The sequence below is a fragment of the Erinaceus europaeus genome, chromosome 21, assembly GCF_950295315.1.
Source record: "Erinaceus europaeus chromosome 21, mEriEur2.1, whole genome shotgun sequence".
NCBI classification, from domain to species: Eukaryota; Metazoa; Chordata; class Mammalia; order Eulipotyphla; family Erinaceidae; genus Erinaceus; species Erinaceus europaeus.
In genome coordinates this window covers 24523696-24541350 of record NC_080182.1, presented here as the reverse complement: position 1 = coordinate 24541350, position 17655 = coordinate 24523696, and the positions used below count along the sequence as shown (strand labels likewise).

The window sequence follows — 17655 nt, the reverse complement described above, 5'->3', positions numbered from 1 at the left end:
GTAGATGTACTTGTACAATGAAAAAGTACTGAGAAGAAGCACCCTTCATTCAACTCATTACCCGTCCTGAGGCATGACACTTCAAGACAGGGAGATAACACACACATACCAAGAGGTTCAACAACAGGACATCATTAGATCTATAAACTGCAACTCAAGGTAGTCCACCACAGTATGGTAATAACTGTCACAGTATGGTAATAACTATCCTAAAGCTATATAAGAATCCCACCTTCTGTCAAGAAGCTGGATAAAAGAGAAATACCCAAGGAAGGCAGAAATATGGCACTTGGGAGAATTACTTAGTCAGAATAGATAGGTGTCTTCATGCAATCAAAATATGTCAATTAAAGACAGAGAACATGAAATAGGCTTTTCCAATTCTATAATCATGCTCATCAAAATATTTTATTTATTAATATCTTCTATTTTTAGAAGATTTATTTTTATAAAAAAAGAGTGAACTGAAAGAGACTAGAGTACAGTTCAGCTCTTATATATGTCTGTGTCAAGATCAGTCCTGGGGCTTCAGATATGTAGTCCTGTATTCTAACACTGAACTATCCCCCAAGTCCCTGTAATTATTTACTCAAATAGACACGTAGAACCATTATCTTTGCATACAGTGAGTAAATCAAATGAGTAAAATGTAAGAACTGCAACACTTCGCTATAGCATCACATGTATTATTTTCAAAAATTTGCATTTCTTTATTTAGTGGCAGAGATACAGAGAGAAAAATAAACCCATACAGAGAGAGGGACCAAAGTGCTGCTCAGCTCTGGCTTATGGGGATGTGAGGGCTTGAACCTAGCACATCAGAGCTTCAGGCATGAAGATCTTTCGCATAACAGTTATGCTGTCCATTGTGCTGCCTCTCTAGCCCACAAATGTCATGTTGACAGTGTTCAAGACAGGCTCTATCTGATGCATTAGCAAAATGATGAAAGCAACAGAAAAGATGGTTTCATTCATATATGGAATATGATGACTAATATATGCTAAATAAATAAACAAGCAAATGAACAGCTGTATTTGTCTCTTAGACTCTGTGAGAACTATGGGGGTTACAGGAGGGGGAGGTGCAGGGGGAGGGGGGATAGTACAGAACTTTGGTGAAAATTATGCGACTTAAACTGACCATACATGGTTATAAAATTATACTCCTGGGATCTAATACTTTTATAAAGCACTAATGAAACAGGAGAGGAGAGAGAGTATTTTCCATAGTATAATCTTTAATTTTCAGTTAAATAATATGTGGAGAAATAATAACTGTCATCTGAAAACTGTGTGAGCAAAACGATGATACACACTCCACAGGCATATCTTGAGTCGGTGGGTGGGTGTTCCCATGTGCTTATGACAAGGTTTTCAACTTTGGTATTGAGTGAATGTCCTGAGTTTAGAAAAGGTGCTGAAACATGTTGGGAAAAAAAATCACAATAGATTTGAACAGATTCATAAAAATTTGGTACAAATGGCTTTCAGTGTGGGGAGACAGCAGGGTTTCCAGATACCACTAGATGTCTATTTGGTCCTATACTATAGATGCACTAAGCACCTGCCGATAAACAGTGCTGAGCTACACTTGGAAATTAGACCTGGAGACACAAAATTCACAATCTATCCCCCAAATAATCTCTGCTTATGACTAAAACTACTGAGGCCTAGAGTACTGGTCATTCCAAGTAATGATTTAGGTTCTTCTGTCCATCACAAGTAATAAACAACTTCACTAGTTCTTAATTCGTCTCCTAGTTCATCCAGATATATTACAGTATGTTATTGGGGGCAATAATGGTTTACAGTAAATACAGGTGATGCATGTGTACAGTTTCTCAGTTTTCTGCAAAACACTCTCACCCCCAGCACAGGTTCTCCTCCACCATCACACATCAGGACCTGAAAGCCCCCCTTTCCCCCAGCTCCTTGCTTTGGTGCAATATACCAAATACACCAATATGCCAGTCCAAGTTCTACTTTGTGTTCCCCCTTCTGTTCTTATTTCTTAACTTCTGTCCATGACTGAGTGAAAGCATCCCATATCCACCCTTCTCTTTCTGGCTTATCTCACTTAACCCTTTTCAAAACAGAAGAGATCACAAACTTTTTTAAAAGCCTCAGTGAGGCACCTCTATGCTCTCTAAGGCCCACAGAAAAGAGGAGAGAAACTGGAAGGTAATTCCCTGAAAGTCTTCAACAATTACTATGTGGGGGAAAAAAAAGCCCTCTGCCCCTGAAAGCACAGAGGTCAGATAAGAAATTTATAACTTGTGAAAAAAATACCGACCAAATGTCACATCTCTCATATATGGTGTTTAACCTGACAAAACAGTCACCTTGCAGCCTTAATTATTTAACATAACCATAAACACTGAAAAAATACACCTTCCCTCTGCCAAATAGCATTCCTGACCACATAAACACTTTTGCAAATATGGAATGAAATTTGCACCAAATTTTAACATGAAGATATCCTGCCCACAGGTTCTTTTAGAATATATAAAAGGAAACAGAAGTCAAAGGAATTCCCAAAGTAGGCTAGCTTCATGCCAGTGGTTCTTAAATATTAATGACATATTCATGGCTTAAGAACCCATTTTGGAAAAGTTGATCTGTCTGAGCATTTGAATTAGTTACATTTAAGTTTCCTTTCATTTATTTATTTCCCCCAGGGTTTTCCCCCAGGGTCATCTCTTGGTTTAGAGCCTACATATCTGTCCTAGTCCTGGTGGCCATTTTCTTTCTTTTAGACAGAACCATCTCTGCCTCTCACCATCTATCTAAAAGAAAGAGACAGAGAGAAGAGACACCACAGTACTACTCCACCGCTCATGAACCACCCCCTCCTTTGCAGCCATGGGGTGGCTGGGTACTAGATCTTGGGTAATTGTATATGGTGGCATGTTTGCTTTACTAGGTGAGCCACCACTAGGTCTCCTTGTTATTTTTTAAAGCTTTATAAAGAGAATAGAGAAATGTACCCTCCCTACAAAAACAGTTATGCCCAGCCCTCATCAAATTAAGAAAATCTGGGGAAGGTAGCATTTTCTCATCAAAGTATTTTATGTTTCCCCTCCCTATCCTAATGCAGGTAGAACATTTCTGAAGGAATAGTAACTTAAGAGCCATGAAAGTCAAGTGCAGACATCCCTCTAGTGCAATTATATCAGATCACCATCGGGCCTGAGACCCATGATGCCATGACAAAGTCTTTAAAAATCTTTAAAATGGTGCTTTCATGGAAAGTCTAAAATCCTCTGGATAGGTATACAGCACAGTATTGCCAAATCAACCAAGTTCATCTCAAGTTCCTTAAAGACCAGCACACATTAGACTCCCAGCTGAGTTCTTTTTCTATTTCCTACTTCTACTTTCTTGCCTGTTAGCTCCCGAAATAAAGCCATCTGTGCTGATATCACAGAGGTTCTGGTTTCCCAGGAGACCCTCATATCCCCCAAATCCAACAGAAGCTTCTGCTACAAATCGCGCCTAAAGAGCCAGATGGCGGTTGTTGGAGAAGTGCTGGCTGTCACCACCAGGCAAATGTGCACAATTCAAGTAGCTGGTCTTTTACAACAATACCACAGGCCCCGAGGGCCACCACTGTGAGCTGAAACAGGAAGTGAGCTCCTGGAATGCTGAGAGCTGGCATGACTGATTCAACATAATTTATAGTCAGTTACTGTCACCACAAACCAACGACCAACCCGCACAACAATAATGGGGGGGGGGGGTGCGTCTCCTCAGGTATCTTTTGACTTTCTTTTTCACAGCCTCCAGAATAAAGCCATGTTTTTGCCCTAGTGAGGTTTTTACATCTCCATTTATAAACACACACAGATATAATGTGATGCTTAGTATATGACAGCCAATTCCTTCATCATTACTCTGAATGGAGAAGTACTCAGGGTCTCTGTTTCTGTTCTGGTTAATTTTACCTGGTAGTAAAACAATCCCATGTGCTAGTAATGCTTGCGGACAACATTATCAGAATGCCTCTGCAAAGCACTTATTTTCTAACCTTTATATCTTTCTTCAATTGTTCAGTTTTGAAAGAAGAGGCAGCTTTCTGAAAGAAGGAGGCACACCTCAGAAGAAACAGACTGGCAACAAGCTTGGACTTCTAGCATCCAGAACTGTGAGGAAATAGTTTTTTGTTGTTCACACTGTCAAAAGGAAAATGTGGGTGAAGGTGAGGTGGGATGTTGAAGTAGTTCACCTGGATAGTATGCCTGCTGTGCCATAAGCTCTCTGCTCTGCCCAGTGTCCAGGGCGGCTCATGGCACCAAAGAAGACTTCAGTGCTATGGGCCTTTCCCATAACAGGGAGCTCTGTCTTTCTCTTTCTGTTTGAAAAAAATTTGGCTTGAGGGGGCTGGGTGGTGGCGCAAAGCGCAGGGATCAGCATAAAGATCCCAGTTCGAGCCCCCGGCTCCCCACCTGCAGGGGGGTCGCTTCACAAGTGGTGAAGCAGGTCTGCAGGTGTCTATCTTCATCTCCCCCTCTCTGTCTTCCCTCCTCTCTCCATTTCTTTCTGTCCTATCCAACAACAAAGACCGCAAATAACAACAATAATACTAACAACCATTAAAAAAAATGGCTTAAAGTGATGAAGTCACTTTAAGGGGACAGGTACAAATGGGAGGGAGGGGCAAATATTAATCTTGTCAACTTCCTACTTGTGATGAAGACTTGTTCCTGAATAAGAGATAATCTATTGGCCAACTCCTAGATTATCTTAAAGTTCCCAACTGAACAAGTTCAATTACCCAGGAAAAGAAGAGAAAGACTAATATACTAAATACCTTCAATATCTGACAAGCATGGTGGCAGAATAATTTAGAAATCAACAGTTAGATATTCACATTCTCTCTCACTGTTCTGAGGAAGGAAAATGTACACACAAGAATAACAGTTAAGGGAGAGGTTGAGTTTTAGATCACAAGTAAGAAGGGTTCACTGATTTCTTGAGACATATGGGGAGCTTAAGACTTAATATCACAAGGGGCTAGGTGGCGGCGCACCTGGTAGAGTGCACACATTATAGTATGCAAGGACCCGAGTTCAAGCCCCTGGTCCCCACCTGCAGGGGGAAAGCTTCACAAGTGGTGAAGCAGGGCTGCTGTCTCTTTGTCTCTCTCCCTCTCTATCTCCCATTCCCCTCTCAATTTCTCTATCCAATAAATAAATAAAGATAAAAAGACTAAACGTCACATGAGCTGATTGTCAGCACTCCTGAAATTAGACTACATAGATTCAACTACCGTTCATATTCCTAAAGTTATCTTGCTGTTTTTTAATAGGAGGATAAAGATATGAGGGCTGATTTAGAAGCACAGTAAGAGTTGTCATAAACTCTGACTAACAATACACTGGCATAGGCAGCAGTCATCAAATACCATTACATCCTGCCTGAACTCAGAAAAGTACTTTGTGGGCTGGTGAAAAAACTCACTACTTTGTCATGTGTGTGGTCTCTTTCACTCTCTGCCTCTCTGTATCTAAAAAAGGGAGAAAAGTACTTTGGATGCAAATGTCAAAGATGGAAACTAAAGGTAAATCTATTAAGAGTCATTTAAATTCAGTTTATCTGGATAGTTACATTCATTCAAGCATGTGGACACACACACACACTGGTTTTTTGTTGTTGTTGTTTTTTTGTTTTGCCTCCAGGGTTATCACTGGGGCTCAGTGTCTGCACTGCAAATCTGCTGCTCCTGGAGGCTATTTTTCCCATATTGTTGCCCTTGTTGTTACCATTATTGTTGTTGTTGGATAGGTCAGAGAGAAATCAAGAGAGGAGGGAGAGACAAAGGGGAGGAGAGAAAGACAGACTTGTTGCTTGTGAAGCGACTCCCTCGCAGGTGAGGAGCTGGGGGCTCAAACTGTGATCCTTACACTGGTCCTTGCTCTTTGTGTCATGTGCGCTTAACCCGCTGCACTACCGCCCAGTCCTCCTCAGACACACTTTTTAAAGCCCAATTTCCCTCTCTTTGTTATTAAATAGTTAGAAAAGAGCACCTAAAGACTATACTGAGAAAAATGCCCATTTCACAGCTGAACTGGTTTCTGAATAGAGCCAGTTATAATGGCATTTTACAATTGATGGTTTAACTAAGCATGGGCAGGAACTCATCTCAGGTTTAGTGTCTCTGCCAGACAAACAGCAGTACTGAGGGCACATGGGAAGGAGGTGTGAAGCAAATGCTTCCAAGAGGTTTTATTTTATTTTTTTTTCACATTCCTGTTGCCAAGGAAACCATCTCCTTTGTGTGGCATATTCATAGAGGCACTTAAGGTAGACTCCAACTCAAAGAGTGCAATGCACCTTGAATCCTGTCATTTCATACAATGGGATATTAGAAAGACAAAAGCACTTGACAGAAGGTGGAAAAATACCTCAAAACTTCTGAGGCTTCCTCTCTATTTGGGGGAGTGGTCAATAAAGGCGATAAACAACAAGTTTATTATGGAACATTTGCTGAAGTTGCAAGTTAGAGATGGCAGATGAGATAGAATTGAAGCCTTTAGCTCCTCACAATGTGTATTTCTTGATTTGGAAAGGGAACCAGGGGTGCAAGGACTGCAATTGGAACAGGCCCACTGAGTGCTCTTATTCTACAAGACACTGAAGCATTTGGGAGACTGGTTTTGAGAGGTCCCACAATGCTGTGGACCCTCCTGGACTTACAAGGTTGGAGAGAGAGAGAGAGATTAATTGTTGCTACTAAAATTATCTTACATACTATTGCCATGTTGACATTTAAAATTTTCCATTTGTGGCCCATATAAAAATTAAATTGATGTCTGTAGATTTTCCTTATGCCCTGTACTACTGTTAAATTCATTTAGTTCTGGCAGTTATTCAGACTGTATTGAATTTTTTTTTACATAATCATGCATGCTATCTGTAAATAGTTTTATTTCTTAAACAAAAAAAAATGTCAGGATTGGAGAGACAGCATAATGGCTACGTAAAAAAAGACTTTCATGCTTGAGGCACCAAAGGTCCCAAATTCAGCCCCCAGTACCACATGTTCCAGAGCTGAGTGGAATAAAAATTTTATAAAAATAAAATAAAAATGTCAGACAAGTGTTGGAAGGATTAGTTTGTATCCAAGCAACACAAGCATACTATAGTGAGGCATTTTAAATAAATACGTGCTTCATTAATAAGAAGGTATCATGACCTAGGGTTACAAAATTGTGTCTATAGTATGTAGACTCCAGGCAGATAGAGGCAAAAATGAAATCCAAGAATCCTTTGTTTAGGATGGAGATTCCATTATCTTAAAAAAAAAAAAAAAAAAAAGCCTGGGAGCAGGCGGTAGTACACCTGGTTAAGTGCTCACATTACAGTGCATAAGGACCCAGGTTCAAGCCCCTGGTCCCCACCTGCGGGGGGGAAAACTTCACAAGTGGTGAAGCAGGTCTGTAGGTGTCTATCTCTCTCACCTCTCAATATTTCTCTTTGTCTCTAGCCAATAAATAAATATATAAAATATTTTTTAAAAAAACCAAAAACACTTTTGTTCTAAGTGCTACATTTTTTCAAAATTTCACACAAAAATATTACCATTCGGGCCATCTTTCTCCAAATTCTTGTTGCAGTGTTCAGCTAGGCAGGAGTGCTAATTGTCAGTTGTCTCACCATCCCAGTAAAAGATAAGCCTTTCCTACCAGGCAGATCTAGTTGGTCTCAACTGTAAACATCAAGCTTATTATTAAGAGAACTGATAAATTCAAAGTTTCTAACCTCCAGAACACAGTACCACACAATCCTCTTAACAATGTCCATTCATAAAGGGGTAATTAGAGTGATGTATTTTTATTCATTCTTTTCCTAGGTGGGGATGGGTGGAGTTGCATGAAAAACTCAGTTGAGGGGGCCAGGCGGTAGTACAGTGGTTTTAAGTGCACATGGCGTGAAGTACAAGGATCCTGGTTAGAGCCCCCCGCACCCCACCTGCAGGGGAGTCGCTTCACAAGAGATGAAGCAGGTCTGCAGGACCTTTTTTCTCTCCCCGTCTTCCCCTCCTCTCTCGATTACTCTCTGTCCTATCCAACAATGACGACAGCAATAACAACAACAGGGGAAACAAAAGGGGGAAAAATTGGCCTCCAGGAGTAGTAGATTCGTAGTGCAGGCACTAAGCCCCAGTGATAACCCTGGAGAAGAAAAAGAATAAGAAAAGAAAAACTCAGTTGAAGCTAGCTTGGATGGATCCTACTATTTATTTTTGTGAGCTTTTGCCTCAAGTGCTGCAGGACTGCAGCTTCCTATACCCTTCAGTGATGTGTGTGTGTGTGTGTGTGTGTGTGTGTGTGTGTCCCTTTTCCTGCCATCTTTTTTTCCCCAGAACAGTTATGATCCACAATGGCTCATAAAATGTGCAATGATGCTGGACCTACTGCAAAAATAAATAAATAAATAAATAAATAAATAAATAAATAAATAAAAACCAACAGAGTCAGAGCATCTGGGAGACTGTTAAAAATGCAATTTTAATGAGTCTCTAGGTGCCTTCAAGGAAATGGCGTGGGGCTCAGGGAGTAGATGTCAGCAGGCAATTAGGGATTGGTGGGAATCCTTGAAGGGCATCAAAGGCATCGCAGCAGCCCGGCACTACCACCTGACAACTGTGAGTAGCACCTGGAGGAAACCACAGAGGGAGACCTGTCATGGCTTTGGAGATTTGGACAAGAGCTTAAGTGGGGAAGACTATTCTGCCTGCTCAGATGCACTTCCATGAACAGCTGTACAAAAAGCCCTCTGCCACTGAATTGTGCTCAAACAACAAAATCAATTAGTCACCCTCCTTATAAGTATGTGGCCCCATGGGTTCCACAGAGGGTCCTTGTTTCTCTGAGAATTGTACTAACTCTACAAAGCACAGTCTGTTCAATCACCACAAACCTTTAACATAATTTAAAAGTCCAGAGGGCACATTTTATTCTGCTCTAAGGATGCCAAGATGAATGAAATAGTATGAAATAGTATATATATATAGTATGTGTGTGTGTGTGTGTGTGTGTGTAAGGAAAATCCAATACATTATTCTTATTCATCTGAATATCAGATTGTGAATGTGTCCTGTTGCATCATGCAGACAATGAAAGGAAAGGTATTAGTAAAGAGGAAAATGCAGACAGCTAATAAATGTTACTGGGTCATCAAAGTAGCTCACTTGGATAGTACGCTGCTTTGTTTGCAATGTGTATTACCCAAGTTCGAAACCAGCCCACACAGCATCCGAGTAAACTTCAGTGCTACAGTCTCTTTCACTCTTTCTCTGCCTCTTTTGTCTCTGTCTCTCACTATCTGAAAAACAAGGTCATCCCAGAATGATAGAGCCCTGGCATGACAAAAATTAAAAATAAAATAGCATGATAAGGAAAGCAGGCAAGATTTGCAGAGAAAATCTTTCTGTTTTTTAATATGTGTATTTATTTACATAAAATATTAGATAGAGACAGAGGTAAATCATGAGGGAAGTGGGAGATAGAGAAGGAGAAAGAAAAAAAATACTTGTAGCACTGTTTCATGACTCATGAAGCTTCCTCTTTGCAATTGCAAACCTGGGGCTTGAACCCAGGTCTTTGCATGTGGTAGCATGTATACTCAACCAGGTGTGCCAGGCCCTAGTCCAGAAAATTTTGTTTCTTGTGTTCATGTGGGAGAGCAAGTCCGGAGGCTGTAGGAGGATAGCTCAATGACAGAGCACCCATTTTGCATATGTGAGAGACTGAGTTTGATCTCTAGTACCACAGGAGCAAAACTCCATGAGTGGTGAAGTGATACTTTGCTCACTCCCTCCCTTTCCCTCTCAGGAGAAAAAAAAAAGAGGGAAGTAGTCTTGAGAACTTGTCTAGAGTCATAAATTAAAAAAAAAAAAAAAACAGATGTGGAAGAAGTGGAGAGCACAGAGGAAAAAAAGAAGTGCTTTCAGGTCTTTTAAATAGAAGGTGTAGGAAGTACTGAGTTCAGTCCCTGGCATTGCATGTGCCAGAATGATGTTCTGGTTCTCTCTTTCTCAATAATAAACATATTTTAAAATATATATTCCTTCACAGTAGAATGTACAGTGGGACTAGAAAATGAGATAATTTGTAGACTAATGTAACAGTGGAAATTGTTGGCAACAAATAGACAAGTTAAAAAAAATGAGAAAACATAAAGCTTGTGTCAGCACTGTATAGGACACATACAGAAAAAATATCCTAATATCTCTTAGCTTGAGTTATATCATCAAGTAAGTCTGACAACTTGAAACAAGTATGCTTATTCTCTTTAGACTTAAGCGTTTATAATAATCTCTATCGGAAATACATAACAGAAACATCAACATTAAAAAAAAAGCATGTATATTTTTTTGCCTCCTTTTGTTACTATCTCTAGTAAAAACCTTCCTTCCTCTCTCCCTCTCTTTTTGCCTTTCAAAAAGGTATTGTTCTCCCAATTTCTGTTGCAAAATATAAAGAGAAATGATACAAATGATAATGTTGAAATCTAGTTTCCTTCTATAATTACAGACAAGCAGAAATCCTAATCACCCCAACAACATTTAACTGCATAACAACTAAAACACACACACAAAGTCATGAAATGCTAACATATGCAGCTGTTACAAGCATGTTGATAAACCTTTTTCACTGTACAAAGAAACCTGGGCATGCATATTTCTCGGGGGGCCTTACGATAATTTCAGCACCAAAAATAACATGAGCTCCATTATTGTTCCTAATAATATTAAGCTTTCTTGTAATTTCAACTTAATACTCCTCTATTGCATTTCTGAAATGAAATAATTAGATCAATTAATAAGAGGAACACATGACCATTTCCATAGAAACCTTTTTTCAGACAAATATTTCCAGAACAGCATATTCCGCAAGGATTCATCCATGTGACTTCCACCCATGTTAACAGAAGTCAGACAATTAAAACTTCATGTAACTCTGTGATTGTTTACCTCTCTGCTGTTAGTAACAGACACCAAGGTTTAAATCTCATCCTTGGTGTAGTCCAGTGTGATGATTTTTTCAGTGCCTTGAGTGATTATTTGTTATACTTTTTTTGAAAACTTAAAGCATGAAGGTTAATGATGGTCATTATACTTAGCATGCTTTGACAAATATGTTCTTTAAATATCAAATTTAGGAAAGATAATTCAAGACAAAAAAAGGTAAAATTCTACTATATAAATCAATATATCTTCTTGAAAAATAAAGAAATGATTATTTCTTTAACTCTGGTGTTCCTTCTCCCCATCTCTAATCAACCTCGGTGAGGGTGGGGGAGGTCAAGGTGAAGATATCATAAAAACAAAGAAAGAGTAACTTATAAAGATAAAACATATCTTTTTAAAAAAGTATTTTATGTATTTATTTATTTATTTATTCCCTTTTGTTGCTCTTGTTGTTTCATTGTTATAGTTATTACTGTTGTTGTTGCTGTTGGGTAGGACAGAGAGAAATGGAGAGAGATGGGGAAGATAGAGGGGGAGAGAAAGACAGACACCTGCAGACCTGCTTCACCGCTTGTGAAGCGATGCCCCTGCAGGTGGGGATCTACTGCCTCCAATGATACTTTCTCTTTTTAAACTTTCTTTTTTAAAAAATATATATTTATTTATTTGTTTTCCCTTTGTTGCCCTTGTTTTTTACTGTTGTTGTAGTTATTATTGTTGTTATTGCTGTCATTATTATTGGATAGGACAGAGAGAAATGAAGAGAGAATGGGAAGACAAATATGTTTTTTAAATATCAAATTTAGGAAAGATAATTTAAAACAAAAAAGGTAAAATTCTACTATATAAATCAATATATCTTTTTGAAAAAAAAAGAAACAGTTATTTCTTTAACTCTGGTGTTCCTTTTCCCTATCACCAATCAACCTCAATGAGGGTGGGGGAGGTCAAGGTGAAGATATCATAAAGACAAAGAAAGAGTAACTTATAAAGATAAAATCTCTCTCTTTTTTAAAAAAGTATTTTATTTATCTATTTATCCCCTTTCGTTGCCCTTGTTGTTTCATTGTTGTAGTTATTATTGGTGTTGTTATTGATATCGTTGTTGTTGGATAGGACAGAGAGAAATAAAGTTAGAGACGCCATTAGTGTACATTTCGCCTAATTTCAGATATATTTCAGAACAACATTTAAGTAGCAATAGCTTCTTTTTTTTCTTTTTTTTTTGCCTCCAGCATTATTGCTGGCACTCAGTACTGATACTACAAATCCATTGCTCCTGAAAGATATTTTCTTCCATTTTATTGGATAGAACAGAGAGAAACTGAGAGAGGTGGGGGAGACAGAGAGAGAAAGACAGACACCTGGAGATCTGCTTCATCATTTGTGAAGCGTCCCCCATGCAGGTGGTGAGCTGGGGACTTGAACCCGAATCCGTGAGCAGGTCCTTGCACTTAGTACTATGCGCACTTAACTGGCACACCCACCACTGCCCAGGTCCCTGCTTCCTTTCTTGTTAGAGCTGTCACCATTAACAATATCTTTTTTTTTAAATATTTTATTTTATTTATTTATTCCCTTTTGTTGCCTTTGTTGTTTTATTGTTGTAGTTATTATTGTCGTCGTTGTTGGATAGGACAGAGAGAAACGGAGAGAGAGGAGGGGAAGACAGAGAGGGGGAGAGAAAGATAGACACCTGCAGACCTGCTTCACCGCCTGTGAAGCGACTCCCCTGCAGGTGGGGAGCCAGGATTCAAACCGGGATCCTTATGCCGGTCCTTGTGCTTTGCGCCACCTGTGCTTAACCCGCTGCGCTACAGCCCGACTCCCAACAATATCTTATTAAAACAGACATACTCCTAAAAACACTGAGCACATCTCTTCTTATTGGACTTTATGTAACGTCAACAAAGGAACAGTATACTCTTTGGTCTATTTTCTTTTTCGTTTAATTATTTTTAATTATCTCTGTTTGATAAAGACAGAAATTGAGGGAAGGGGAGATAGAGACAAAAAACAGAGACAGAGAGACACCTGCAGCCCTGCTTCCCCCTGCAGGTGGGGACCGGGACCATGTAACATGTGCACTCAGCTATGGGCACCACCAGTTGGCCCATCTTTGTCTATTTTCAAATGTATATGTGCTACATATCCTCCCTCTTACCAGAGATGTCATCAAGCTCATTTCATTATTAAACATTAAAAGAAAAAAACTAAAATGAATAAACTAAAGAACTGCAGGGAACTAAGAAGGGTAATCAACTTCATTTTCAGGGCTTCAATATTCCCTGCTATCTGACTACTTAAAACTAATCACTTGTGGGAGTTGGGCGGTAACACAGCGGGTTAAGCGCACGTGGCACAAAGCACAAGGACCGGCTTAAGGATCCCGGTTCAAGCCCCAGCTTCTCACCTGCAGGGGAGTCACTTCACAGGCAGTGAAGCAGGTCTGCAGGTGTCTGTCTTTTTCTCCTCCTCTCTGTCTTCCCCTCCTCTCTACATTTCTCTCTGTCCTATCCAACAACAATGACATCAATAACAACAACAGTAACTACAACAAGGGCAACAAAAAGGAATATATAAATAAATATTAAAAAATAAATTTAAAAAAACTAATCACTTGCAACAGGCTTAATGGGAGCATTATTATTTTAAATTTATACAAGTTCCAAAATTGCTAGACAAATCAAAATCCAATATACTATATCACTAAAAATGGTCCAAAGGGTCTGTGATAAATTCCTTGTATTTGAACTTTGAAAAATGTGCTTGGTATTTGTTTTGGTGACCTTTGTAATTTGATTTCAAACATTTCACTACAGATTTGTTTCTATTTATATTTGAATTTGGTGAATGAAAAATTTCCGGGAGGCAGGCTAAGCGCAGGTGGCGCAAAGCACAAAGACCGGCATAAGGATCCCGGTTCGAACCCCGGCTCCCCACCTGCAGGGGAGTCGCTTCACAGGCGGTGAAGCAGGTCTGCAGGTGTCTATCTTTCTCTCCTCCTCTCTGTCTTCCCCTCCCTCTCTCCATTTCTCTCTGTCCTATCCAACAACGACAACAACAATAATAACTACAACAATAAAACAGCAAGGGCAACAAAAGGGAATAAATAAATAAAATAAATATAAAAAAAAGAAAAATTTCCATTTAGCCTTTTACGTATTCACACATTCCTTCTCTCTCTCTCTCTCTTTCTCGCTCTCTCTCTCTGTCTCACACACACACACACACACACACACACACAAAGTACATACTAGTGTAAAAATACAAATTTTATTAAATTATTCCAATTTCAATACTTACAAGTGCCTGAAATGCAGTAAAATAATGCTACAGTTAACATCAGTCTTGCAATGAGGATTTGCAAGCATTAAGAAATTTATTCTATATATAAACACTTATATTTATTCTATATGTATATAAACACTTATAAGTTTTTATTCATAAGTTTTTACATGCTGACTATGTGGTCTTAGATTTGTATCTAAAATATTAACAATGTCAAGTCAATAATGAAACTGAATAGTTCTTGTCTCTGCAGTAGTGTCTATGTTGGCTGGTTCTGGATAAATTGTATATGATACTGACCTCAAAGTTATAGACCAATAGAATTAATGTCACCTGGAAACATGCTAGAATGCAGAGTACCAAAACTCATTTCAGTGCTACTACATCAAAATGGGATCTTGAGTGGTTAATACGTACACAGATTTCTGCACAGCACTGCGATCAGTACTCTGCTGAATACCAATAGCATAGGAAGAGGTGAGAGTGGCATTTGTATGTTCTGTTTGCAAATCTTCAAAGACCTAGAATTGACTTGTGTGTGGAAGGGCTAAAAGGATGTCTCATTGTTCTGCTTAAGAAGACAGAAGATATTTTACGATTTTGTTCCAAAGAGCAACAACAGGGGGCTCATGGTAACACATATGGTTAAGTGCATATACTACAGTGTCCATGGACCTGGGTTCAAATTCCTGGTCCCCACCTGTGGGGAGGGGAGGCTTCATGAGTGGTGAAGTACAGCTGCAGGTGTCTCTCTGTCTCCCTCTCCATGATCCCCTTCCTTCTCAATTTCTCTCTGTTTCTATCCAAGAATAAATAAAATTAGTATTTATAAAAAAAACACCAGAAAACTCTAATGATCTATGATGCAGTTTGTATTTCTGATAAATGACACCCTGCCTCCTACCTACACTTTTTCCATGAAGAGTCTGTACACATAAAAGGGTTTTTAGAGGGCACAGAATGGAGTTTTGAATCAGTGGAGGCTAAATCCCAAAGGCTGGAGAGTTTTCTACAGATTCCATATTCACTGTGTTTTTGTACAGTTTATAAAATGAAACAAACAGAATTTACATTCCCCAAACTGGTTTCTTCTATTCTCACTCCCCCTCCTTGGATTCTTCCATATATATATACACACATATTTACATAGTGTTATAATTCACTTTACTCTTTATTATTCATCCCTTGATTAACTGGAAACAGGAGACTTACTGTAAAGCCTGTTTGCTTTGAGAACTCAAGATAATACTGTGAAAGGTAGGAAAAGTATAATCTATGGGACAGGAGATATCTAATTCTCTGGGTGTTATTCTCACTTTGTGTGGTCTCTTTACAACCCGTGTCCATCTGATGGTGCTAAATTCAAATATTCAAGGGCTATCTTCCAAGGTAGACTTTGTCAGAGTGATTAAACCTGCTGAGTTCCAGAAGCCTTTTCTGGCTACTAACTATGCAAATGCTAAAGTAGTAGAAGTGCCCTTTCTCATTCTGACAAGAGAGACTTCACAAAGGGCAGACAGCAGACCTTCTCTACTTTAGCAAAACTGAGTGTTTACATTCTAATTCTAGTTCCTCTACTCTTTTTGAAATGTTTTTTAATTTATTTATTTATTTTCCCTTCTGTTGCCCTTGTTGTTTTTTATTGTTGTTGTAGTTATTATTGTTGTTGTTGTTATTGACGTCACCATTGTTAGGACAGAGAGAAATGGAGAGAGGAGGGGAAGACAGAGAGCGGGAGAGAAAGATAGACACCTGCAGACCTGCTTCACCGCCTGTGAAGCGACTCCCCTGCAGGTGGGGAGCCGGGGGCTCGAACCAGGATTCTTGTGCTTTGTGCCACTTGTGCTTAACCCACTGTGCTACCGCCCGACTCCCCCTCTACTCTTATATTATGATGGCTGTTGAGCAAACTGTAAGTTAAGTCCAGATGATAGTGATATTAAATACAAGTGCAAAGAGTAAAGAAGCCCAGTAGATTCTAAAGCCTTCCATCATTGTTTCCCATAAGAGATTTCAACTCTGCAATTGCAAGGCAGGTTGGAGCATCATGTATTCATCACAAAACTCTGAGAGGAACAGAGCAGAAGTAAATTAAGTAGACTTAAGAAAGCCTGTAACTGCTGCATAGGGTTTTGCAATATGAAGCATTTTAAAGATTTTTCTTTTCATGGTTCCCTTCTGAACTCTATTTTGAAATGTAAGGTATTTTCAAGGAAAATGCTCTGTGAAACTTGTTCTTACCCGATATGAATCATTCAGCAGATGATTGGGAGCTGGAAAAGAGTTGGGGAGAGGAAAGAGAAGTTTAAATACAGCGGTGGGGGCAGGAAGAGCTCACAACTGGATGTGAGCTTTTTCATGTATGTGGCCAGGGTTTGACCCCAGGACCCCATGAGAGTGCTATGACACCAACGGAGCTTTTGTGTCTCTCCCCACCCCTTCATGTCTCCTTTTTTTCTATCTCTATCTGGGGGGAAAAAATGAAAGAAAACTGATTCACAAGCAGTGAAATCTCTCATCTGCCAGACCTTTGGTGCTGTAGTAGTAATAGAAGCAGATGATGATGATGATGATGAAATTTTAAGGGGCCAGGCAATGGCACACTTAGTTAAGCACACACATTACAGTGCGAAAGGACCTTAGTTCAAAACCCTGGTCCCCACCTGCAGGGGGAAAGCTTCAGAAGTGGTGAAGCAGGGCTGCAGGTGTCTCTCAGTCTCTCTCCTCGCTATCTCCCCCTCCCTTCTCAATTTCTCTCTGTCCCTAATAAATAAATGCTTTTTTAGAAGATTAAAAAAAGGCATTTTAACACTGAAGTGAGAACCCTCTCCAAAGTTTACAAAACCTACACCAAATGATTTTCTGTAGCAATAATGTAACAGAAATTATGGGTATCTGAAGATCCTTTATGCTCCCACCCCCAACCCCACCTTGCTCCGTGGCCATCTTAGATGCGTACTGTTTTATTTTCATGATGTTCAAGAGCATAGAATATACTGCCCTATTAGAGAAGCCCAGCTGTTGGGATGCTCATTACAGTTATCTAGGTTATTTCCCCACTTAAATGTAAAGGAGCACTGCTGGCACTGAACATCAGTTCTGAAAGCCTGTGAAAGATACAGATAGTTGCTCATAAGAGCAATTTACCCAGAGTCCACTGGTTAGGGGGCTTTATTGTCTATCGACTGATCCTATCTCCTTTTTTAGGTAATTAAATACTTTATTTGGTAAAAGAACATAATAAGATAACTTGTTTTCTAAAACTTTAAATCCTTTCCTCTCTCCATGGACTTCAAGAATACTAGAGGCCATTTTTTTTTTCTTTTTACCTTGAGATTCATTTCAGGACTGTAGGAATTTCTATCGCTGGACTAATGGATTCCTCCTTT

General features: G+C 39.3%; 1 protein-coding gene across 15 annotated transcripts in view; it reads right to left on the bottom strand.

Moving 5' to 3' along the window:
- Positions 1-17655, bottom strand: part of ARPP21 (cAMP regulated phosphoprotein 21) — a 183621-nt gene that overhangs the window by 41674 nt on the left and 124292 nt on the right. Inside the window, exons 20-21 of one of the 15 annotated variants that reach the window (XR_009547063.1) lie at positions 17596-17651; positions 16508-16539 (exon numbers count right to left, since the gene is read on the bottom strand). The exons of 13 other annotated variants lie outside the window; for them this stretch is intronic. Coding sequence is in view for 1 of the 2 variants with exons in the window: in XM_060180558.1 (XP_060036541.1) it covers positions 17638-17651 (14 nt within the window). In the remaining variant the exon portion in view is untranslated. Of the gene's footprint in view, positions 1-16507; positions 16540-17415; positions 17652-17655 lie in introns of those variants that run through there. One more of the 15 variants, XM_060180558.1, reaches the window with a different exon arrangement.